Source organism: Chaetomium globosum, genomic scaffold (assembly GCF_000143365.1).
Source record: "Chaetomium globosum CBS 148.51 scaffold_7 genomic scaffold, whole genome shotgun sequence".
Lineage (NCBI taxonomy): Eukaryota > Fungi > Ascomycota > Sordariomycetes > Sordariales > Chaetomiaceae > Chaetomium > Chaetomium globosum.
Genome location: NT_165982.1, coordinates 1,245,700 through 1,269,598, shown reverse-complemented (window position 1 = coordinate 1,269,598; position 23,899 = coordinate 1,245,700). Strand labels below are relative to the sequence as shown.

General features: G+C 57.0%; 9 protein-coding genes and 2 non-coding genes across 11 annotated transcripts in view; 5 read left to right on the top strand and 6 right to left on the bottom strand.

The window, feature by feature from the left end:
* CHGG_09989 (uncharacterized protein) overlaps positions 1-1,289 on the top strand; it is a gene marked incomplete at both ends in the record, with an annotated part of 2,024 nt that extends 735 nt beyond the window's left edge. The window contains 3 exons of the mRNA XM_001227915.1: positions 201-515; positions 576-894; positions 1,141-1,289. Of these exons, the coding sequence (XP_001227916.1) occupies positions 201-515; positions 576-894; positions 1,141-1,289 (783 nt within the window). The remainder of the gene's footprint in view (positions 1-200; positions 516-575; positions 895-1,140) is intronic.
* A 1,068-nt stretch (positions 1,290-2,357) lies between these two features.
* CHGG_09988 (uncharacterized protein) lies at positions 2,358-3,686 on the bottom strand (the record flags this gene model as incomplete). Its single annotated transcript, XM_001227914.1, has 2 exons — positions 2,358-2,378; positions 2,571-3,686. The coding sequence occupies 2 exons, from the start codon at positions 3,684-3,686 to the stop codon at positions 2,358-2,360; spliced, it is 1,137 nt and encodes a 378-aa protein (XP_001227915.1).
* Positions 3,687-4,354: 668 nt separating this feature from the next.
* CHGG_09987 (uncharacterized protein) lies at positions 4,355-5,808 on the top strand (the record flags this gene model as incomplete). The annotated part of the gene is made up of 2 exons (XM_001227913.1): positions 4,355-4,558; positions 4,618-5,808. The coding sequence occupies 2 exons, from the start codon at positions 4,355-4,357 to the stop codon at positions 5,806-5,808; spliced, it is 1,395 nt and encodes a 464-aa protein (XP_001227914.1).
* Positions 5,809-7,116: 1,308 nt separating this feature from the next.
* On the top strand, positions 7,117-7,214 carry CHGG_11242. Its single transcript has one exon. It is a non-coding gene; the product is annotated as a tRNA-Ser (tRNA).
* Positions 7,215-8,291: 1,077 nt separating this feature from the next.
* On the top strand, positions 8,292-10,799 carry CHGG_09986 (uncharacterized protein; the record flags this gene model as incomplete). The annotated part of the gene is made up of 5 exons (XM_001227912.1): positions 8,292-8,527; positions 8,587-9,224; positions 9,281-9,849; positions 9,900-10,076; positions 10,131-10,799. 5 exons carry the CDS (start codon positions 8,292-8,294, stop codon positions 10,797-10,799), a joined length of 2,289 nt encoding a protein of 762 aa, XP_001227913.1.
* A 379-nt stretch (positions 10,800-11,178) lies between these two features.
* On the bottom strand, positions 11,179-12,676 carry CHGG_09985 (uncharacterized protein; the record flags this gene model as incomplete). Its single annotated transcript, XM_001227911.1, has 2 exons — positions 11,179-11,448; positions 11,528-12,676. The coding sequence occupies 2 exons, from the start codon at positions 12,674-12,676 to the stop codon at positions 11,179-11,181; spliced, it is 1,419 nt and encodes a 472-aa protein (XP_001227912.1).
* Positions 12,677-13,551: 875 nt separating this feature from the next.
* CHGG_09984 (uncharacterized protein) lies at positions 13,552-13,867 on the bottom strand (the record flags this gene model as incomplete). Its single annotated transcript, XM_001227910.1, has 2 exons — positions 13,552-13,630; positions 13,704-13,867. 2 exons carry the CDS (start codon positions 13,865-13,867, stop codon positions 13,552-13,554), a joined length of 243 nt encoding a protein of 80 aa, XP_001227911.1.
* Positions 13,868-14,434: 567 nt separating this feature from the next.
* On the bottom strand, positions 14,435-18,605 carry CHGG_09983 (uncharacterized protein; the record flags this gene model as incomplete). The annotated part of the gene is made up of 6 exons (XM_001227909.1): positions 14,435-14,882; positions 15,063-15,755; positions 16,142-16,759; positions 16,872-16,957; positions 17,331-18,233; positions 18,507-18,605. The coding sequence occupies 6 exons, from the start codon at positions 18,603-18,605 to the stop codon at positions 14,435-14,437; spliced, it is 2,847 nt and encodes a 948-aa protein (XP_001227910.1).
* Positions 18,606-19,384: 779 nt separating this feature from the next.
* On the top strand, positions 19,385-19,455 carry CHGG_11243. Its single transcript has one exon. It is a non-coding gene; the product is annotated as a tRNA-Gly (tRNA).
* A 631-nt stretch (positions 19,456-20,086) lies between these two features.
* CHGG_09982 (uncharacterized protein) lies at positions 20,087-20,734 on the bottom strand (the record flags this gene model as incomplete). Its single annotated transcript, XM_001227908.1, has 1 exon — positions 20,087-20,734. One exon carries the CDS (start codon positions 20,732-20,734, stop codon positions 20,087-20,089), a length of 648 nt encoding a protein of 215 aa, XP_001227909.1.
* Positions 20,735-21,006: 272 nt separating this feature from the next.
* On the bottom strand, positions 21,007-22,694 carry CHGG_09981 (uncharacterized protein; the record flags this gene model as incomplete). Its single annotated transcript, XM_001227907.1, has 2 exons — positions 21,007-22,083; positions 22,152-22,694. 2 exons carry the CDS (start codon positions 22,692-22,694, stop codon positions 21,007-21,009), a joined length of 1,620 nt encoding a protein of 539 aa, XP_001227908.1.
* Positions 22,695-23,899: the final 1,205 nt, after the last annotated feature.

Below are 23,899 nucleotides of genomic sequence, written 5' to 3'. Positions count from 1 at the left end.
AGTTGCTGCTCGCTCTCATCCCGACGAAGTCGTGGAGGAGCCGCGAGAGCACATGCAGATGACTTTGGCCAAGTGAGAGGCGGATGAAGCGGGAAGGACAGGGCGGACCTGTGGAGGGATTGCTCAAAAAGGCTGATGAATGAGTATTCTGACTCAGCATGTATTCCTGTTCGGCACAGTCGACGCTGACTTTGTTATAGGGGCTCACGTTGGAAAAGCTCCAGGCCAACAGCGCAATTCTCATTATCGGGGGCTCAGAAACGACGGCAACGTTGCTTTCAGGGGTGACATACTTCCTGTTGACAAACCATCACGCGATGGAGACGCTCACGGCTGAGATTCGTGAAACTTTCAAGTCTGAAGATGAGATCGACTTCGCCAGTGTCAGCACACTTCCGTATCTGCTGGCGTGCCTTGACGAGGCGCTCCGCATGTATCCCCCAGTCCCGACTGGGCTACCGCGCGTGGTGCCGAAGGGAGGGGCCAATATTGCGGGCAATTACGTGCCTGAGAAGGTGAGCACACAAAAGCACGAGCCGCGAGGAAAGGGAATTTTGACTAACTGGTTGCGGCAGACAGTGGTGGCGGTTCATCACTGGGCTATGTACCACAACGACGAGCACTTTAAGGATCCCTTTGCTTACCACCCTGAGCGATGGCTCGACGACCCGGCGTTTGCTGGGGACCACAAGGAAGCGTTCCAGCCGTTTCATCTGGGCCCGCGTAACTGCCTCGGGAAAAACCTGGCTTACATCGAAATGCGCCTTATTCTAGTCCGGATATTGTGGAACTTTGATCTCCGTATCGCTGAGGACAGTTTGGACTGGATGAGCAAGCAGCGGATCTACAACTTGTGGGAAAAGGGGGAAGCTGAACGTGCACTTGTCGCCTGTCGTACGGTAACTAGGCAATGTACTGGATCCGTTGTAAGCCGGAAGCCGCGGCTACCTCCTTTCACTTTTGCGAGAATAGCGATTTAAGGGAACGGATTGCGAGGGAACATCAGGTCTATCATCATAAGGGTATATTCGTGCGTAAAGGGGTATCCAAAATCAACAGCACCATCCCAAAATAAAGCCCGACCACCACATGTGCCGCCTCACATCCCGCCAAGAATCCAATAGGCCAACATACTCATAGCCATTACCGGCACCATGTTGCCTCTCGCAATCCACCCAGCTGACTTTTGGCTCAGGTCCGAGGGCGGGCTGATACTTACGCCGCCGCTGGCGACAACCTGTCCGTTGGATGCTAGAACCTTGTTGCCGGTCATGTACTGGATGTTGTAGACGGGTGCATTGCTTAGAACAGATGGCGTGCCTAACTGAGTCGGGCATGCGGCTTGGTTGGCTGTTGGCCAGTCCAACTCGCAAACCTCGTCGTTGCCCCACGAGCAGATGGGATCGAGGATGTTGTAGAGAATGTGGTTCTTGCCAACCCAAGTGTCTTTGGGACAGACAGCTGGCGAGATAATTCATGCTGTTGGGGGCGCTGAGGGGCAGTTTGTTGCCGTCGGTATGAATCAGGTCGGCGCACGCTGACGGATCAGCGTCCTCGTAATGCATGGCGATGGCGCCGCCGGTTGTCGGTTTCTCAGTCGCCGAGAAGCCCGTGACAAGGTAATTCCAAGCATCGTAGCTCACGTCATAGGCACCCTCAGATTGGTCGATGCGCAAAAGATGGACTGTCCTCCCCTCGTAGCTAAGCGACACGCAAATGTTGTTGCAGTCCACAGAAGCCGGCCAGTATGCGATGCGATTGGTGTCGACCTTACAACCCAACACGCCAACAGAAGACGAATAACTCTCGTGAGGCGTTGCCCATACGGTTCGTCCAGCCGCGTGGGCTGTGGCGGCGGCGAGCAAGCCAGAGAAGAAGTGAATTGCGCAGCGCATGGCTGCGGCTAACCAGCGAATCGAGTGGGTCGTCGCGGGTCTCAGCCCAGAGATCGTCGAATAAATGTGGAGTGAATGAATATCGGGTTAAAGAAGGACTAGCTGTATCATAGGCAGAGCTAAAATGAATGACATGGCACCATGGCCAGAGAAAACAATGCCGCGGTCGCCAAAGAGAGCGATTGAGACGAAACGCGGTCGGCCAAGGGTCGGTGGGTTGGTGAGGGAAAAATTGAGGGTTTGGGCGGGCATGGCAGAGAATATCCACGCTGGTGAGATTAGGTTCGCCAAAACAGCATTAGCGCGATAAAGGTGGGGCGAGCTAATTGGTTCCTGCATGCCAAGTTCGGGTGGCTTCCGGGGTTCAGTGATCTGTGTGCCTGGAGAAGTGGGGTTGATGCTGGTCCGTCGAAAAACAAATGGATCCTCGAGTTTGCTGGGGTTTGTTAGAACAACTCGATCTCACTTCCCAAACTGGAGAGCCTGGATGAAGAGAAAATTAAGTAGTTGACTATTTGCAACGATAGATGACCTGTTTCTGTTTTGGACAAAATGCGAGACGACTTATCCGGTGCTTGGACGGGATTGGATAATCACAAGTACCGAACGGTCGGTGGCTTAACCTTGCCCGACTTAGATCTCGCTTGGGCTATCATCTACTTGGGTGCCACTCACCGAACCAGCCTCCAACGGCGGGACGGTGACCACCTCGGTAGCATTCATTGCTCCTCCTCGGAAGGCGTAGGTAAAGGTCCACCCAGACCCTGCCGCACCGTGTTCGGCCTTGTTGTTCACCACGACAAGCCCGCTCGATATGTTAGGATATTTCCGCAGCATGCGCCTGACCGCATCCTCAGCCGCTTCTGTCGGCGTCATGCCCAGCCTCAAGTTCTCAACCGCCTGGTAACACGGTAAGAATCGCATCATGATGTCCCCGTCTCCCGTCGCACCGCATCCGCCTACGTCCCTATCCACATACGACCCACTCCCTACGATCGGCCCATCTCCAACACGGCCGGGTATCTTGAATGCCGCCCCGTTTGTCGACGTCCCCGCCGCCATACCCCCCTCCCTATCAATCACTACCATAGAAATGGTATCATGCGAAGCCTGCCCCTCATCTCCCCCAACCGACCCCAACACCCCACCCCCCGCAACGGACAACGGGCCGATACGGCCCCACACGACGTCTCCGGATCCGGCTGCACCGCAGCCGGATTCTAATTCCCCTTGCACCCCCCAGCCCTCCACTCCTCGGCACCTCCTTCCTGCTTCTCCGGCGTCCCCAAATCCCCCTCCGGGCCCTAGCCCCATCTCAACAGCAAACCGCGTCGCCAGGTCCCCAACCAGCAGCGAGTGGCGCGTGTGGTCGAGCACGGCGCGCGCGACGGCAACAGCGTCCCGGATGCGCCGCAGGCCGGCCACAGCGCCGGATTTCATGCTCGCGCCGTCCATGAGCAGCGCGTCTAGCGTCGTCTCGCACGCCTCGTCCGGCGACCCGCCGAACCCCACCGTGCCGTCGCATTGGCGCTGCTCGCAGGCCGCGCATCCCGCTTGTACGGCGTCGAGGGCGGGGGTGCGGGAGTGGGCGGAGGTGGGGTCGGTGAGGGAGTGGTAGGCGGCGTCCGTGGCTACGGTGAAAGGGCCGGCCCAGGTGTTGATGACGAAGGGGAGGTGGGGGTTTGGGGAGGGGTTGGCGAGGGCGGTTGTGGGGGTGGTGAGGAGGAGGAAGTGGTGGGTTAGGTGGGAGAGGGCGAGGGCGCGGGCAAGACGGGGGCGGTGAGGCGTCATGACGAGGGGGTGAGTTGTTGGGGAATTGGGAGTGTATTAAGTGAGAAGTCGATTTTGGACAAAATCGCGACGGGTGATGCTCGTCTGGAACACATAGGCTTGCCAAGGCTGGCATCCAGGAACGGAATACACAAGACCACCTTAGGTGAGGCGGGTGAGGAACGTGGTTGGAACAGAGGTTTGATGTGCATGCTGGTTGATTGCAGAACTGAACCCTAACCCGAAACTTGACATCAAGGCCGACAGACGCGACCCTTGCTCACCTCCCGGATTCTCGAATGCGGGTGTCGTTGCAAGCTGTCTTGTTCGTTGTAACATATACTTGCAGCGTACCGCCAACTATTATCCCCATTGGGTTTGGATTCCACGTACTGGATGTTCCAGGCTGGTGTTCGTGGGCTGCCGGTTCTTGTTGATATGGCTCGTGCGCCTCTCAACCACCCTTGCCGCAATTTCGCAATTGCCTGATCCCTGCTAAGTTGCCCCCCCACCACGCGCTTGGACGAGGCCCGCGACGAACGAAAACCAGGGCTCAAAGCCACAGCAAGCGCGTTTGTATCTTACAATTGCGGGATTCGGCCTTCATATCGTGTCTTGAACTATTCCCATTTTGGTGCGGTATCATTTGTAAAGCAACATTTCCGACAGCGCTTCCACTCTCGGCCACGATGGCGCGCACCGAAATAACCGACACGGCCATCGCGTCGGCGCTTGTTAGCATGGTGCAACAGATTTACAACTGCCCAGACAGAGACAAATTGACCGTCAACTATGCGCGCCAAGAAGTGGAAGATAGCCTTGGACTGGAGGTTGGGTACTTGAAGGAAGGCGACTGGAAAGCGAAGAGCAAAGAGATCATTGTCAACACATTGGTAAGTCGCAACCCCACCGCAACCAAATTACGCACCATTGCTTACCGAAACCTTGTTAGAAGGACCTTGAGGACGCCGATAACGAACCTTCGCAAGCATCACCGAGCCCTAAGAAACCAGTGAAGGCAGCGCTCGCGAAGAGCAACAAGGGAAACCAAAAACAGGGTAAAAAGACGGGACCCTCATCCGATGCCGAGCCCGAAGTTGGTGATGGAAGTGATGCGAGGGACGCGCCGGTACCATCAGCGAAGAAGCGCAAGCTGACCGAAGGAACACAAAAAATGACCAAGGTGGTGTCCGACGACGAGGACGAGGAGAATAGCTCGGACGCCAGTGACGCCCGAATCGACGAAGAATCCCCGAAACCTGCACGGAAGCGCAAGTCGAAGCAGCGGACAGAGAGCGACAGCGAGAGCGAGTTGTCAGACGCCGCCAACGAATCCGCTACAGGCGAACCCGTATTGGAAAAGGAAAACACGTCCGAATTAGCAGAAGACGAGAGCGAGCTCTCAGATGTCATCGACGATCACCCCAAGCGGAAAGCAAAACCCAAAGCCAAGCCCAAGCCCTCTCCCAAACCCGAACCCACCGCCGCCGCCGACGAAGACTCCTCAAGCGACCTCTCCTCCTTAATCGACGACCCCGCTCCGTCAAAACGCAAGCGCAAGTCCGCCGGCGGCAAAGACACCACCACCGCCCCCGCAAAACGCCCGGCCAAAGGCTCCGCCAGCGCGGCAGCCGCCGACTCACCTGACGAGGCGCAGATCAAGCTCCTGCAGTCGCAGCTCACCAAATGCGGCGTGCGCAAGGTCTGGGGCGCCGAGTTCAAAAAGCACGGCGCCGACGCCCCCAAGGCCAAGATCAAGCACCTCCGGGGCATGCTGGCCGACGTCGGCATGCCGGGCCGCTTCTCGGAGGTCAAGGCGCGCGAGATCAAGGAGATGCGGGAGTTGCAGGCCGACTTGCTGGATGTCATGCAAGGAGAGAAGAGTTGGGGTGTCGGGGGCGATGGCAGGGGGGCTCGGAGACGCGCGGCGGCGGGTGGTGGTGGTGGTGGTAAACAGAGGGCTAAGGTTGTGCGTGAAGAGAGTTCTGAGGGGAGTGACGGGGAAGGGGGTGGGGAAAGTGAGACGGAGAAGAGTGAGGAGGGTAGTGAGGATGAGGTTGCAAACCATGCAGTTCGTGGGAAGGGTCTAGCGAAGCGCAGGGCCGATCTGGCGTTCTTGGAGGATGAGAGCGAGTCGGAGTGAGTGATGAGGGGCGTGTACTGTCCTTCTTGTGATGTTTTGGGCGAGTAAGTATGGTTAATTGGTGGTTGTAAGAGAAGGTTAGATACCCTTTCCTCAATATGTACTCTAACGCTCATTGTTGTTATTATGAAACTTTCCTTTTCAACCCCAACTTCTTTTGGCTGGAGGTTGTTTTTTGCCTGGAGGAACTCCAGGTTCCTTAGGTCAAAAATGCCATGGCCTGCTCTAAGCACGTACCAGTTTTTTCTCCATAAAAAAAACCCAAAAAATAAACCCTACAAAACGGTGTCATTTCTAACCTGTACTGTCGACTTCTCACTGGAGAATTTTGGCTTTTTTCTCCTTTTCGACTTCTCTCGATAGCATCTCGAAGTCTGGCGTCATCTGCATTTTGCTTTCTCGAATTGGCATCTCGCAGTTGGTCTTGGCGGTGGAGGTGCACGGACTGTTGTTGTTCTGGCCAATCAAATCGCCAGGAAAAAGCCGCTTACCCGCACTTTGGCATCAGGGCCCCTGTGACCCGCTGCTTCGCTCCTGCTTTTGCATGCCTCCGTCGCGCATTCCTTGACAATCACGAACACGAACAAAAAAATCGGATTTCTGTCAAAAAGTGGCGAAAGATGAGGTTTGCAGGGTCAACATCTATTATGGGTTGACTATTACTACTAGAGCGACGCACCCGCTTCTTCGTCAGCAGCTTCAGTCTGCGCTGATTCGGCCATGACGTCCCATTCCTGGAACCACGACTACGGAGAACAACGTCAACATTACTAAGATTGCCTGGCTCAGCAGGAAGGATACAAGCAAGGCCTACGGCTCGATGGTCGTCTCCGTGACGAAGGGTAGCGAAGCAAATTACTTCTTTGACGCACAAAATACACGGAACCTATCAGCTCTGTGAGATTACGCCACAGAGGTTAATCTTTACGGGATCTGATTACTGAAGCCCCTAGATGACGATATAGCTTACTGGAGACTCAAGAATGCGGCGTCATACATCGGCGATGAGGTCAAACCGGTGCTAGAGGCCACCTTTTTTACACCGCGGTGCTCCATTTTCCCAATCCAAGGAACTCGATACGTTCTTTCCATCCCGATTTTCTGACCTAAACTACAATCATCTCCTGATACTGTTTATAATTCCATTGCAGTCAAGATGGCTTCTTCTTCCGCCTTTAACAATTACATCGTTGACTCCGCTATGGGGCCTACCTGCAGCCGGCAAGTTCCTCCAGGTCACTCCTGTCTGGGTGGGGTCCGGCCCCGTGTGCTACACTTGATTCGGCGGCAAACGGTAGCGTCTTATAAGTCACTTTGGCGGAGTGGTTAACGCGCTGCCCTGCTAACTAATAATTAGCTGCGAGGCAGTTCCTTCGGGAGCGTAGGTTCGAATCCTACAGGTGACGTTTTTTCCCGATCCAACATCGGCCCAAATGTTCTGTGTTTTCTTTTTTTGTTTGTTTTACCCCAAATTACCAACTCTAGTGTCCGGCTTCGGCATCGTCCGATATTAAGCAGGCAACTGAAGAAGTCGACTCGTCGTGGTTCTACCGCTGTAGCTCTGCTCCTTTTGCCCGCGGCCTTACGAGGGGTGTGAGATTCATTTCGATCCCTCTGCCTGGCCCCAATCCGTGGTGCCAGAATTTTGTTCTGAGAGGTCCGGACAGGCCGGATGAAATGATACTTTTCACTCAAACCATGGTCCGGCGGTCACATCACGAGTGGGCGTTCATTCTCTGGGCAATCAAACTAAAAACAGCAACGGACCCGAGGAAGAGAACAGCGTTGTAGAACTGGTCAGTGTTAGTTAGGTCGATATCCTTGTGGGTGACGTTAAGGAAGCAAATTGTGGCTTACAGCTCTCCGGGAAACATCCCTCTCTTCGTTGTCGGTCCTGGCCTCGATAAACAGCCGCCGCAGGTTGGGAAAATTCGCCTGGGACCGTTAGCGCAGCTCACTTAACGTGCAATTTTCCACAAACCATGATTCCGTCTAGATTTGGAGCAACGATTCCAGTGACCCAAATCCAGATCTTTTAGAGGAGGTGAAAGTGATAAATTGTGTCCAGGTGCTGCACAAAAGGTGCTCTGAGGGTGATATGAACCCACTGAAGCCACCCCGCTGTTTCGGTTTGTGGCTTGGGCTGCTGCTGCAAACGCCAAGCCACCGCGCTTTCCAGGGGTTGACGGCGGCCAGGCCAAGCCAGACAGACGATTTGGCGACGCTGCGGCTCGAGAGAAGCGCCAGCGCCCGAACCCACAGCAGCTGCGACAACATTTCAACAAACCGCCGCCTTGGTTCTGGCCCCGCGACACCATTAACAGGCGGCCGGCGATCGATCTGTTACGGGTGAAAGCACGACCTCGATTTGTACCAGCTCTCAGGCTGCGCTTCAGGCCAGTTTCACCGCCCCTCCTCGACCCAGAACCATACAATCATCCCCGCTTCCCTCGACCACCTCTCGCTGAACCGGCCCACGAAAGATGGCGCAGGCTGTGAACCGCATCCGGGGGGCCTTTGCGCCCCCGCGCAAGGGCGAGACATTCGAGCTGCGGGCAGGTCTCGTGTCGCAATACGCACATGAGCGGAAGGAATCTATCCAGAAAACCATCATGGCCATGACGCTGGGCAAGGACGTGTCGGCGCTGTTCCCCGATGTTCTCAAGAACATTGCGACGGCGGATTTGGACCAAAAGAAGCTGGTGTATCTCTATCTCATGTAGGCCGTTCAATATCACCGACACACACCCCGGTGCCCTTCTAACCGGCAGCGTGCAGGAACTACGCCAAGTCGCATCCAGACCTCTGCATCCTGGCCGTCAACACTTTTGTGCAAGACTCCGAAGACCCGAACCCGCTTATCCGAGCATTGGCGATCCGAACGATGGGTTGCGTCCGGGTCGACAAGATGGTGGATTACATGGAGGAACCACTTCGGAAGACGCTGCGGGACGAGTCGCCGTATGTGCGCAAGACAGCTGCTATCTGCGTGGCCAAGCTGTTCGACTTGAACCCGACAATGTGCATTGAGAACGGCTTTCTCGAGATATTGCAGGAGATGATCGGCGACCCGAATCCCATGGTCGTGGCCAACTCAGTCCAGGCGTTGTCCGAAATCACTGAGACGGCGCCAGAGACAAAAGCTTTGCTCATTACGCCTAACACACTCAAGAAACTGTTGATGGCATTGAATGAGTGCACTGAGTGGGGCCGAGTAACGATTCTAACCACGCTGGCCGATTATCCGCCCACAGACGTCAAGGAGTCGGAGCACATCTGCGAAAGAGTTGCGCCACAGTTCCAACATGTCAACCCCAGCGTTGTTCTGGCCGCCGTCAAGGTCGTTTTCATCCACATGAAGTTGGTGAACCCCGAAGGCGTCAGGCAATACTTGAAGAAGATGGCGCCGCCTTTAGGTACCGTAGCCCTTGTGGACTCGGACTGCCCGGATCTTTGCTAATCTTGTCTGTAGTCACACTCGTCTCCTCTGCCCCCGAGGTGCAATACGTTGCGCTCCGGAATATTGACCTCCTTCTGCAAGCAAAGCCGGATATCCTCAGCAAGGAGCTTCGGGTATTCTTTTGCAAATACAACGACCCGCCCTACGTCAAGCTTCAGAAACTCGAGATCATGGTCAGGATAGCGAACGAAAAGAACTTTGATCAACTGCTCTCCGAGTTGAAGGAATACGCGCTCGAGGTCGACATGGACTTCGTCAAGCGCGCCGTTAAAGCCATTGGCCAGGTGGCCATCAAGATTGAGCCGGCAAGCGAAAAGTGTGTCAACGCGCTCCTTGACCTCATCGCCACCAAGGTCAACTACGTTGTCCAAGAGGTTATCGTTGTCATCAAGGATATCCTCCGAAAGTACCCCGGATACGAGGGCGTCATCCCCACGCTCTGCAAGTATATCGACGAGCTGGACGAGCCAAACGCACGGGGGTCTCTCATTTGGATTGTGGGAGAGTATGCCGAGAAGATCAACAACGCCGACGACATATTATCCGGCTTTGTTGACGTCTTTGCCGAAGAGTTTACTCAGGTTAGTCTCGCAGCTACCGCTCCTTTTTGGCGGGCGCTAATGTTTAACAGACACAACTACAAATCCTCACAGCCGTTGTGAAGTTGTTCCTCAAGAAGCCCAGCAACAACCAAGGCCTTGTACAAAAGGTTTTGCAGCTCGCAACAGCAGACAGCGACAACCCTGATATCCGCGATCGCGCCTATATTTACTGGCGTCTCCTTTCCGGCGACCTCGACGTCGCAAAGGTTCGTTTTCCCTCCCATGGTCATCCCCGTCCCCGTTACTGACAGCCTGCACAGAGCATCATCCTCGCCCAAAAACCCCCCATCACCACCACCGTCAACAGCTTGCCGCCCATTCTTCTCGAGAACCTCCTCGCCGAGCTCTCCACCCTCGCTTCGGTCTACCACAAGCCGCCCGAGTCGTTTGTCGGCAAGGGCCGTTTCGGCGCCGAGGCCATCCAGCGCGCCGCCATCCAGGAACAGCGCCAGAACCTCGCCGAAAACCCCATCGCCGCGTCGGTGGCCGCTGCAGCATCCGTCAACGGCACGGCTGGCGGCGGCGCCCAGCAGAGCAACATCGAGAACCTGCTGGACATTGATTTCGACGGCGCCGCGCCGGCTAGCGCCGAGCAGAACCCCGCGGGCACCGGGACTCCCGACAGGGTGGCCAGCCCGGTGTCGCCTGGCGGAGCGGCGGCGCCCAGCGGCGGGATGGCGGATATCATGGGGTTGTTTGACGCGCCCGCGCCGGCGGCACCTGCGGTCGGGGGTGGTTTGGCGGCGGGGGTTGCGCTTGGTGGCGCGCCTGCTGGTGGAAGTGGGTTGAACGATTTGATGAGCGGGTTCGAGGGGATGGATTTAAGTGGGACCAGTGCGCCGCCGCCGCCGGGACAGCAGCTGGGACATGGGAATGGCAAGGCGGCGGAGCAGAGTAAGGGGAGTGATGACTTGTTGGGGCTGTTTTAGGATATGGGCGGGGCGGGGGAGCACCTTGTCCAGTGAGAGTAGCAAAATGGATTTTGGTGTGTATTTGCCAGGTGTGCTTTGGCCCCTGGTTTGCATCTGGTTGACTCATTGTGTGATGTGAGGCTGCAAGAACATGCCTTGGGCCTGCTCATCCCTTCGTTCATGTATTGGTACAGAACACGGCCCGAACGAACTCGTCCACCGCCTTTTGTGACGACGAGCCCCCTTTCTGCCAAGCAGAATCATTTGAAAGGCGGTCAGAGCCGCTATCCGGAGCAAGCTCGAAGCAAGCGTATCCCTCACGCTCGACATCGCGAGCCTTTCAGTTTTTACGCAGTAACCAATACACCCAGTGCCACCACCCGTCGCTCTGGAGCATTTAGAACTTAGCCTTCCGCCCCGTGTACTTCAGCGAGAAAATACCCCTCTCAATCGAGTTGAGCAGAATGTACCCCGACTTGAAGTACGGGTACACCGACCAGGTCCCGAGGAACTCGACCACGCCATTAACGTCGTCGTCCTCCGGATGGCAGTCGAAAAAGCCGACCTCCTCGAAGTTGCCGCCCGTCGGGTCCCGCTCGACACCGGAAACGTCGACCACGCGCAGCCCCGAGCCGTAGTTGGCTTGGTAGGTCAGACCCTTGACGACCTGTCTCGAATGTCAGCCACGACGACGAACATAAAGAAGAAAGAGAGGGAGTGGGTTGGGGGGTTGGGGGAGATCTCACGTATTGGTTGTGATCAATAGACTTGGCCGGGCTCTGGTAGAAACCCGTCTTGATGGGTTCGGCCAGGTTGGTGACGTTGAAGATGTAGGTGGTGGTGTGATCCTTCTCGCCGGGGACAGTGCCGTCCATCTCGTCCAACTCGTCGTCCAGCAGCAGGAAGGTCATGGTCTCGTCGACGAGCCAGCCCTGGTGGGTGTAGGCGGCACCCTCGTAGGGCGTGCGCGAGACCACCTCGGGGTTCTTCTTGTCCGTCACGTCCATGATGGTCAGCGTGTCCTCGTTGTAATTGAAGCAGATCTCGCGGCCGCGGTATTTCTCCGTGGGGCCCGTGTACACGACGCACTGCGCGTCGTGCACGTAGCCGTCATGCGCGATGCAGCCCGGCGACACCGGGTTGGCCGGGTCCGACACGTCCACCATGAACATGCCGCCCGCGCAGGTGGTGTTGCGCGCGTTGGCGCCCGACCGCCCGCCCACGGCGTAGATCATGTGGGCCTCCTCGTGCGCGACGATATTGTGCGAGGCGCCGAAGCCCGTGAAGAGCGCCGTCAGGTCGCGCTCCTTGCTGAAGACGCGGGGCTGCCAGAAGAAGGGGTTCCACCAGGGCTTGATGTCCAGCAGCTTGGTCAGGTCGAACACCTGCAGGCCGTGGTTGTCCGACTCGGCGCCGATGTAGGCGTGGTGGCCGATCACCTTGATGTCGCGCCAGCTGGTCGCCGTCGTCTGCGTGTCGAGGCGCCCGAGGTACTCGAGGTTACCGTTGCGGGTGATCTCGACGAAGCCCACACCGTCCGTCTGCCCGACGATGCCAAACTCGCGGCCGCCGGGGGCCGTCCAGCCCCACACATCGTTGCCGGCCTTGGTGGCGGAGGCCAGGTCCTCGTGGCTGAGGAAGCCGTGCAAGTCGACGTTGTTGCAGCGGTACGCGGCGGTGCCTTTCCCGGCCACGCCGTTGATGCACCGCTGCTTGGCGGTGACCTTGCGGTAGAGGGTCGAGCCGCCAAAGAGGCCCCTGGCGCGGGCTGCGTCCCACTGCTTCGTCTTGATGTCCATCATCTCTTCCATCTTGCTGGCTGTAACAGGGGAGCCGGCGGCGACCCCTAAGGGGCCTAGGGCGGCCGCGACGGCTAACAATGTATTGGCCTTCATGGCTGGAATAAAGCGGTGAAATGGCGGCTTAGAGACTGAAGCTACACTGACGATTCCCTCGTACGAGTTTGGTTACACGTTGTTGAGGTATTTATGCCAACATCGTGGTCCGCGAGACACAAGGTGACCCAAGGCAACTCAAGTCGTGTGGCCATGCCATGCCACGCATGCATTGCGACCACGTTGGTTGTTATCTTCACGGCTTCCAAATTCAGGAGGTGTAAGTCGGTCTAGGCTGTGGGGAACGGCCATGGCGGCAGATCGTAGACGGAACGGGATTAAGGTGCCAAGAGGACTTTCTTGTCACTTCCCTTTCCTGGACCCGGTTTCCGATACTGTTGCAGCGAAGCGTGGGGTCCGCTGGTTCGTCATCGTCAAGCTCCTTGGGAAGTGCCTTGCTAGGCAAGTGCCACAACTTGACGTGACTGTGCTGACCACCTTCTCCGTCTGGGGAACCATCGCGGGTTTAAGGTGGATATGTCGAGACTTCCCCTCTCTATTCTGGAGCAACAACTAGTGGCTTCGTGCACCTTAGCAGCTTGCTAGGGAATGGCTTTGCAACTACACAAGTTGAATGCTTCAAACCTAAAACTACCGGCGAACCTTAAAACAGCACCCAAAACAAAGAATCCCTTCCCCCATCACCCCAGGGTTTGCTTGCCGCCATTGTAATCCATCTACCCTAAAAGGACGTGTTGACCCTCACCACCATTCTGCCGAGGTTGCAAGACGTCGCCGAGGACCAGCTCTCTAGTGGTCATGAAGGATCACCCCAAAGATAGAGTGAAGGCTCTACGACCAAGTCTACGGGGCGTCCTTCCTTATGCCCGTCACCCAATGCCCCAGTGTGTAGCAGCATACCATTTTCCGATTCCTTAAGGAAATCCGTAGGGTTTCTTGGTCGCCGGGTCGCGAAATCGGAAGTCGAACATCTGATGGTTGCAGTGGAGGTGCCTAGTTTGTTTTAAAAGGGTTAGTTAGGGCTGCTTCGAAGATGTAGTGGCACTGGGGGGAATGGCTCGCGTACCAGTCTAGCTTGATGGACCACTCGGCAAGTATCCGGAGGTCTTCATCGAGGATCTTTTGATCCTCCGGATTCTGGGATTTCATCCAGCGCCCCAGCTTCCGAGTGATACGCTCGGTCACGTATTTGACGCTGTAGCGTGCGTCGGTGTGCAAGGCTACGCCCATGAGATTCATGGTCAGGGAGCGCCAAAGCACAGCCCTGCCTTTTATCCGACGTGCCGTGACCCCGCCAACCTCCAGGGCGGCCCATCACCCGCTCACCAAGTGTGTCATCCACACGCTCATCGATGTCGTCTTGTGTAAGGTGATGAAGGGCTTGGAAAACGTTAGTGGTTTGGGAAGAATGGGTCCAGGCGGCTTGGGGCAATGGGGTTGGGGCAGCACGGAGGACAGAGCTGGTGAAAGAAATGTGAAAGGGAACTGACGTTCGATCATGCGAAGAAATTCGGCGTACGGCTTCCAGACTTCTTTTTCTCCCGAACCCTCGAACAACTCTTCGACCAATATTCTCCAAAACCATGCGGCAAGTCAGCAGCCAGGTCTTTTGTGTTTACAGAAGTAGAAGAAACGATGGACTGACCCCATGGTTTGACTCTCATGTATTCCTTGGCCTTCGGCGTCCAGGTCTCCATCATGGTCCCGGGTCTCAACGTCGAGGGTCATCCAGTCAAGGCTTTCATGTGGGTAAAAATTGCGGGATGTGATGACGGAGATGGAGGCACAGACCCTCGGTCAGAAGGTTTTGAGAGTGTCCAAGTGCACAGGCCGACGAAGGGATACGATCTCTCGGTGCCAATCCACGAGAGGACCGACCACCAAGGGATTATTGTACCACTTCTCGATCAAGTGTGGCGCGGGTTCCAGGTCGGCTTGGGGCCCCTGGACTCCTCGGGGTAGAAGATGCCATTTGGAGGCGATGGATTTGCCGTCGGGGATGCTGTCGTGGACGTCCCCAGGAGACCTAGAAGGCCCAGGAGAAGCAGGAGACTCAGGAGGCACAGGAGACGCAGGAGACTCGGGAGGCACGGGAGATGCAGGAGACTCGGGAGGCACAGGGGACTCAGGCAGCTCATGGTTAGAAGAGTCGGAAGTCTCTGGCGAAGACCAAACATAATTCAGAGGTTTCTCGGTTTTGTGCGGCCGGAGTATTCGCTGCTGTGGTATTGCTTCGGTCGCGTCCCTGATCGTGGAATTATATTATTATTCCTACACCGCTATGCCCTTGGGCTCGCCGGTCCAACTATCTAGCTAGTTGTACAGGAAAACCGTCCTGGTTTCCCAGTCGGACTAAAAACCTGTACCGATGTTACCTTGGCCCGTCTCTTCAGAATTCGTCGTGCTACGGATGAAGGGAGCCTACCCAGCTCCCTGCATTCCGACATCCTGACCGTCCGCCTCCAAGGTATCCGCGGCCTCTGGAGTCGTAACTCCTAGGCCCCCAACACCGTCTCCTCGGTATCCGGTCAGATCCGTATCAACCTTCCTCGCAAAGGTCAGCTTTCCTTGCCTCGAACTCCTTGCAGCCTCCTCCTGGGCTATGAGAAAGCCGGGGGGTCGGCCCCGTGGTCTCTTCCTTTTTCCCGCTTCTTGGAAGCCATCGTCGGCCTCCTCCAGGGTGGACGCACCCCGGAATGTGACGCTCCGCATCCTCGGTAGTAGTCTCTCTTGCTGCTGTTGTGTTTGTTGCTGCAAAGCAAGCTCAAAGGTTCGAGGCCGGAAATGGTATGCCTCCCCCGCCGCACCCCGGGCCTTCACTGCTTCCGGGCAACACCGTACCCAGGCCGGGTGCTTCCCTGAGCAGCACGGACAAAAGTATGGAATCTCGTTGCCGTGGGTTGGGCATTGGGCTTCCCCCGCCCTCCCGCCTCCCCCATGGGCCGCTGTGCCGCAGCGCGGGCACAGCGCAGACTTCTTGCAGAACCGTTGGGTGTGACCCCATTTCCAGCACCTATAGCACTGGGTAGCCTGCAGCGCAGACCAGTACGACTCGCAGTTGAGCATCTGGGCCCGCCAAACCACTCCCTCCTCGCAGGCCCTCTTCGATTCTTCCTGACTGGTCATAGTAACCAGTGCCGTCGCTCTCGTGACTCCCTCGACCGTTGGAATTCGGAACTTGACTCATTCCACCGACTGCAGCCCCAGCTGCTTGCCGAATGCCGCTTCTGTGACGTCCCTCAAGTCTCTCTTCAACATCCCTTTCACCAAAACCGCAAATGTCCGCTTTGCCTCTTTCGCCACCTCTCCAAACGCCGTTCCGATGCATCCTGCGTTCTTCGCGTGCCATTCTTTCGTTTCAGCATCTTGAAAAGTGACGATAACACCCCCGCTAGGGAGCTTGCGTGGTGCCACTGCTCCCTTCCTCTCGGAAGCCCCGTTGACCGCCTGGACGATCTCTTGTGGAGACCTCCGGGTCAGCGACGGCTCTATAGATCCCCTCACCAGTATTTCCTTGTTGAGCCGCCCGGTATGATCTTCTTCGGGAGCTCCCCTTCCCCAGCCACCACTGCAGCCCACGACCGGGCTACCGTTGTTGCTGGTGCAGGAGCTTGCTTCTTTCTCTGGTCTTGCAATTCCCTCCGGGCCTCTTGCAACTCCTTCTGGACCTCCTGCATCTGTTTTCTCACTTCATCCATGGCCCTCCCTGTCCCTTGTCCGACACCGTCCACCACGGCGTCCACGATGCTTTCTTGAATCCTCGTAACGTCGATTCCCACGCTTCCCGTCTCTGGTGCCTTTCCGCTTTCCAGTCTACGCAGCCTCCGCAGCCGTGTCATGATCTCGTCCGCCACTACTTGGGAGGCCGCCTCGTTTGGTTCCTTGGCCAAGTGAACTATTGTCCCTGCAAGTACCTCGTCTGATTCGTCGTGTAGAGGGTTGGGGCCATTGTAAATGTCATCTTCCATCTCTTCGTCGCTGTCCTTCGTTGTGATTGGTTGAGCTCCTTCGGTAGGTGGGGCAGGCTCCCCCTGTGTAGCATTTTTCGCAGTCCCGGGCGCGGCCTTGCCCTTTCTTTGCGAGCCATCGCGACGAGGCGCGACAGATCCCGCAACGGGAAAACTACCGTCGGCGGTTAGAGTTTTCCAAGCTCCATCGAATGATGGTAGTTTCAGGCGTTTTGTTGCTTCTTTCGTGCTTTCCTTTCCATTGAAATATCTTCAGTCTCCCTTACCGTGTTATCGTGGAATTATAGCTGCGGTCCTCGGGTGGCATGCGGCGACGGCGTTTGTTGGTGGCCCCTTTGGCGCTATCTCTTCTCTTCACACTGGGTTTTGGGGCATTGATGAAAAAATGAGGGCGGAGAAATGCAAGTGTCGCGAATCTGGACGGCATTAGGAGGGGTGGACTGTTGGGATAAAATTGCTGGCGTCGCTTCGTTCGTCAGTCGCACAGCCCTTCGCTACGCTACGGGGCGCTTCCTTCCTCTCTCCCGCTCCTGGCAATTTTCCTGTCCCTCTCCGGAGGACAATCCGGGTTAGGGTTGAATACGGGAGAGACGAAGCGCCAATATCTGTCCGTCGGCCAACAACTCCATCCACTTGACCTTCTCATCACACTTATACCAATCATTTCTATTATATTCTAAGTACTCATGCCTCTACACTCTCCTCGTCGCTACTTATAAACCCACCGCCACAGCATCTAACGCCTGCAGTTGCCTGATAGCGTGATCGGACAATTTCAACCCCATAGCTCGTGATGGTGACTCGCGATAGATCCTGTTGCGGTCGAAGGGCTTCTCAAACATTAGCCCACCCAGTGTCTTCACCCGGGAAACCGCCACGTAGGAGAGACCAGAAGCGAACTCCGGCGCAGAGATATCGCAGACAACCTCGTCGATAGTGATGCCCCGTGACTTGTGGACGGTGATCGCATAGCTGACCAACAGCGGGAACTGCTCTCTTGAACATGAGTTGGCGCCGACCATGAAGTCCTGCCGCACTCGGAGGATGGGAACAACCAGCTTCTCTCCACTGCGGAGCGGCTCCCCGTTCGGCATCGTGAAGGCGGGGCCGTCGTAGTCGTCGAAGGCCACCATGATGACCTCGGGCGGGTCTCGCAGCACGTCAGCACCTTCTTTCCAGGATATGTCGTAGACTGTGCCTTGCGCACCGTTGACGAGCCCGACGTCCGCCCACAAGTTCCGCGTTAGCATCACCCTGCAACCAACACACAAGGGCAAGCGCTTGGCCAAGTTGCCGGCATTTGAGGATTCAACCTCCTCCGCACCAACACCCTCGTGCTTTGCCTCGACCTGAATGGCGGGGCTGTCCAGGCCAAGCATGTGTTGGTGGTTGTACTCGACGACCTGGGTCTTGGTGGGATAGATGCGAAGCGCATCAGCAAAGCTGTCAACCTCCTCGGGAGAGAGCTTGACAGAACACCTCGAAGCGAGGAGCTCCCAGGAGGGTACTGACACATCAGCTTTTCGCAGTTCTTCCAAGGCCCGCCGAAACGGGGCTTGGTCTTCGTCTTGCTGCCGCGCGATGGCGACGCTGGATCGCAGCACGTTGGTCCCGAGCAGTCGCCATATCTGGAGTATCTGTTGCAACTCGGCCGCCTTTGGGAAACATGCTAGCAAGGACGCCGTGCGTGAGGTTATGGCGAGGTGCGGGCACGAGAGGTCGTAGTGCAGGCATTGGAGCAGGCGCAGAGCTTTCCCGGCCGATTACCTGCAATGATGCAATGCTGGCTCGGGATAACTATGGTATGCTGCGACGGTCTAGGTAAGGCAAAGAAACGAAGTCAGGACAGGGTTTACTTGAAGCTTCCGTTTGTTCCGGCATTCTAAACACTGTGTAACAACCTTCCCATTACCGCGAAGGTCATGAAACTGGCCGATGTCTTTTTCGGTGCGGCATCCACGACACATCTTGCGCGCCACCGGTGCGGCGCTGTTGTCCATGATAACTGTCAACCCGTCAACCCCGCCCATAGCGGAAGTAAAAGTGTTTCGCGACAATCGACAAACACTTCGTTCGCGAGAAATCAATTTGTAGGGAATACCAGGTATCGCGATAGCGTTAGAAACACAGGGCAAATTCCTTCTCTCTGGAGGGACGTGCTACATTCGTGGTTCAGTTGGATCATGTTCTTCTATCTAGAAATGAGGGGGGCTCAGATTTTGCAGCCGGGGTTGTCGTCCCCGAGGTCCAGGACCACGTGACGACTGCCCCAGCGGTGGATCCCCCCCCTGCCCTCCGTCACGTCCCCCTGCGAGGTGTTGCACAAAACGGGTGGCTGAAGATACGGTACGGCGGGTCAATGACAGGGGCTTATTGGGCCCACCAGACTGGGCCCAATGCAGCGTTTCTCAGGGCACAGAGGATCTCCTTTCTTCCAGTTACATCAATCAGACTGTCAGACAATTGCATCACGGATTGAAGCCTCGTATCAGTGACCTTGCTTGCACTACGTTGCGCGCCCTGTTCAGAAGTATCGCTACTCTGGCTGTTGGATTTCCAACAGAAACCACCTTTCCTTACTTTCCCAGCATTCGTCAATAACCATCATGAAATGAAAAAAAAAAAAAAAAAAAAAGACAATTACATCGTTGACTCCGCTATGGGGCCTACCTGCAGCCGGCAAGTTCCTCCAGGCTCCTTTGGCGTGCCCGCGCGAACGGGCACGATCACTGCTGTTCAATACGAAAACGGACCTGAAAAGGCATCCAATCAGGAACCAGCGTCAGTGGTTTAGTGGTAAAATCCATCGTTGCCATCGATGGGCCCCGCGTTCGATTCGCGGCTGACGCAATCTTTTATCTCGTTCAGAGCTTCTTTTTCCTCGACGATGCTGCTGGAGACCTGACTGGATGACACAGAGGCGTTGTGAACATCCGACAGCCCTTTCGTTCCGGATGCAGCGGCCGCGTCCATATTTCTTTTTTTTTTAAGTTCAATGTAGCAGTGTAGCAAAACTCCAGAATGATGCTGAATATTTCTCCCTTAACAGATCCCTCACACAAACAAACACAAGTATCATCACACAATCCTCCCCTTCAACGGCACCAGCCCGAACGCCTCCCAGAACTCCCGCGTATCATAACACCTCCCCAACGCCTCCATCGACCTCGGCAACGCCCTCACCCCCTCCTCCCGCATCAACTCAAACACCCACCGCGCCTGCTCCATGACCCCCCCATCCTCCCTCTCCGCCCACCCCGCCAACAGCGCCCACCAGTCATACACAAACCCCATCCGTCACCAACCAGCGCATGCCCCCCTGCCTACCCTCTCCCAAAATCCACCCCTTCACCCCATCACCCACCACCGACCACCCCCCCCCAGAATCACCAAGCAACGCCACCCCCCTCCACCACCCTTCACCACCACCCTGGGCCACCATCCCACCCCATGCACCAAATGCAGACTCCTTCTTTCCCCCTCACCGCCTTCCTTCGTCGCCGGCGACACGGCCCGCCCACCCCCGCACCGGTGCGCGAGCCGCCCCCACAGCCCGGCCAGACACCAACACACACCCGCCGGAGCGCGCGCAGCTCGTCCTCGGCGATGGCGCGCGGGTCGTCGGCGGCGTAGGGGGAGTGCCCGGGTTTTCCAGGGGGGGGTTGCGGTTGCTGGGGGGTGTTGTTGGGGGGTGGGGGATTGGGGGTGTTGGAGTTGGTAGGGCGAGTCGGGCTGCCAGATGCCCGCGCTGCCCGAGTTGGATGAAGCGTGGGGTGGATGGAGATGGGGATGGAGATGGGGATGGGGATGGGGATGATGAGTTGGGTTCGGCGGCGGCGGCGCTGCGGTGGGTGTTGGCGTAGGTCTCGAGGAGGAGTTTGCTGGGGCCGGTGCCCTTCAGGGGGAAGGTGATGAGGACGTGGCGGGCGCGGGGCAGGGCGGCGATGGCGGCGCGGGTTTGGTCCTCGGGAGCGGAGGGGTCGAATTTGAAGGTGAGGGTGGGGGCGCCGGCGACGGGGTGGCCTGTTGTGGTGGTCGCGGCGAAGGAGATGTTGCGGGATTCGAGGAGGGGAATGAGGAAGGTGGCTGTCCAGCCTGCGCCGAGGATGAGGAGGGTGAGTTCTTCCATTTTGGGGTTGAGGGTTGAGTCCGAGGCGGATTGATGGGTTATGGTGACGAGTGAAGAATTGAGTGATGACGAATTGAGTTTTGAGCGTCTCAGTCGGGGTGAAAGTGGGGTCGGCATCGGCGTCAAACGCAAGCCTGGGCACCCAAGAATTAACAACGGTCAAGGCCCATTGTTGACGAAGAGTTCCTTCCCATTCAGTGAACAGGACGCCTCGACGCCCTTGATTCACCGCAATGCCGTGATAATTATCATAAATATCGACTACCGACCCTCTATTTCTCCCGTAGCAGTGCCAGCATCATATCCTCCAAATCACCCTTCAGCAAATCCCGCACATCCCTCGCCAGTGACGTCCCGTACTTCCTCCGATACGCCTCCTTCGCCGCCGCCTGCCGTGGCTGGTCCCAGTACAGGCTGACCATGCGATTGATGAACAGCTTGTCCTTACTCTTGGTCAGCGACTCGCGCAGCCGCATAGCATCGGACGAGGCGCGGTTCTGACCGGCCATCAGCATGCGCAGCAGGGCGTCCTCCATGTCGCCGCGGAACTCCTTCTCAATGACCTCCTCCAGGGATCGGTGGTACTTGCGCTGGTAGGCGTCGGCGAGGGCGGCGATCTGGGCGTTGCTGCTGCTGGCAAAGATCTGGGCCACCGACACGGCGTTGGCCCCGATCATGCCCTCGGTCGCGCGCTGCAGCTCCGTGACCTTGGCGTCGACCTCGTGCGGCAGCACCGGCGCCGCGTCCTCGGCCCGCGTCCCCGCCACCAACATGCTGCACAGCCGGAACAGCGCGTCGTCCACGTCCTCCTTGATGTCTGTGAGCAGCTCGCGGTGCGTTGTGCGCTTGTATTCGGCCGCGATGGCGCGTATGTCGGCGTTGCTTCGGTTCAGCAGCACGTCCATGAGCGTGTCCTCGTCCGTGCCCAGGCGGTTGAGCGACTTGTCGAGCAGGTAGACGTCGTGCCCAAGGGGACCGCGCAAGAGAGCCAGCAGCGCCGTCTCGAGGTCGCTGCGGGTTTCGCTCTTGATGTCTTCGATCAGGTTGCGGAGGAAGCGACTGTTGTAGTCCCGCACCAGCTGCTGCAGTGCCCAAGGGTTGGCGTACGCTGGCTTAGTGAAAACTCGGATCAGGGCCTTCTCGTCGCAGCCCATGCCCTTCATGGCGCGGCGTAGGTCCTCGACGTCGACAGCGGTGTGGACGGGTTGGGCATAGGCTTTCTGGCCCACGTCATAGCCTTGGGATGCAGGCGTGGGTTGAACCGGCGGGGCGCTATACCCCGGGGCCCCATATCCGGAGGTGCCATGCGGAGGGTGTTGCGGAGGAGGAGCCTGCCACTGCTGTTGTCCCTGAGGCTTTGTGGTTGTCAGTCTGACTGGCGACAAAAGGGTCAAGAAAAGCACGACCAAATACTTACAGGGTAACCTTGGGGAGGCGGTGGGGCGTAGCCCGTTTGCTGTTGGCCGTATGGAGGCTGCGGACCGTACTGGCCGGAGGGAGGAGGCTGCTGGCCGTATGACGCGTTCGAAGGCAGAGGCTGCCCATACGGCGCGTGCTGAGGAGGCTGTTGGCCGTACGGAGCGCCCTGCGGAGGAGGTTGGCCGTATGGAGCGCCTTGGGGAGGAGGCTGACCATACGGAACGTTTTGAGGCGGCGGTTGTTGACCATATTGCGCGTTCGGGGGGTATTGCTGGTTTTGGTATTGACCTGGCTGGCCGCCGGGCGGGGGAGGCTGGTATTGGCCGCCGGGTTGCGGGCTTACGGGCGCAGGTTGATAGCCATAGTATGGCTGGTGCTGCTGGTATGGCGCCTGACCCGGCGCTTGGCCCGGTGCTTGGCCCGGGGGAGGTCCCGGAGGTGGGTATTGTTGATACGGCGCGCCGGTGTTCGGGGGCCCACCCGGAGGCGGGGCACCGTAGCCTTGCGGCGGCGGTTGACCATAATAAGGCGGCTGCGACATGATGCGGTTGCTTGGTATGCAATGCAAAAGTTCGGGAATTGATGATCTGAATCATAAAATGCACGTATTGCAATGATAAGGGTGGACAAATCTTCCACAGCTGTTGTTGATTTTATGTTTCGCGGATTACTGTTTGTCGTGGGAAGTAGAGGCCTCCTTGGTGCGTGCACTGTCAGATTGTGTCCCCAATTCGGCTGCCCATCCTTTTGGCAAGGCTAATTTCTCACTGGCGGGGGTGGCTGTGCTTGCTTGGGTTTGGGGCTGCGTCCCTGATCCTCGATTGGTACCGAGCCACCCGAGCCACCCAGTGAATGGCGCGCAATTCTCACGCCCGATTTTTCGCAAGTTTATCGCAACCCTCCCTACACTCAACAACTACGGAATACTTGCCTAGGTACCGTACCTAAGTACTTAGGGACCATACCTCCATACAATCCTCGGTGGCATGGGTCGCTATAGAGGTGATGCACTCGTCCTCTCCAACCCGGCAATTGTCGAGCTTGCGGAGGGGTCCCAACCCGCCCAAGCCCGGGCACTTCCTGCGATCCAGGCCAGACGGAGAGGACGACGCACCGGGTGTGGGGCATTGTATGTACGCAGTACATATAAGACCCCTGACTTGCCTGGGTCTCAGGTTATTTGGTCTTACGGATCACTTGGTCTCACGGCTGATTTAGACACGGCACAATTCCATAGAATAGCAAAAAACAAGATAAAAATGATGTGACTTTTTTTCAGGTTAGTTTAGATTGCTACCACGGAATTATTGAACGCCACTGGCTTTCCTTTACTGTCCTCTTTGGTTGTTGTTAATGGAAAGCCATCGATCGGGATGGGAGTGGCCTTGCTTCTGTTGCTGGTAGCCACGGAAGATGAAGTTTTAAAGCCGGGATTTGAGTGTTGGGGGTTACCTGCGCCTTGAACCTTCGGCCAAGTTCTCTTGCTGTTTTCCCTCGTTTTTAAAAACTTTGCATTCGCCTTCTCTACACTTATTCTCAAGTTCAAAATGTTTCGCAAGGTGGAAGCCAGCCCCTTGGTCTTGGTCCCCGAAGGCTCAGGCACATCCTCGTGAAATGGAACGCCCATCTCATCAAAAGTCTTAGCCGGACGAGGAGAGAATCCAGATTGGAATGATATGGAAGAGTTCTCCTTCCGGGCTCCCTGCCCAGTCGAAGAAGCGTGGGCGGACTGGTCGGCCAATTTGT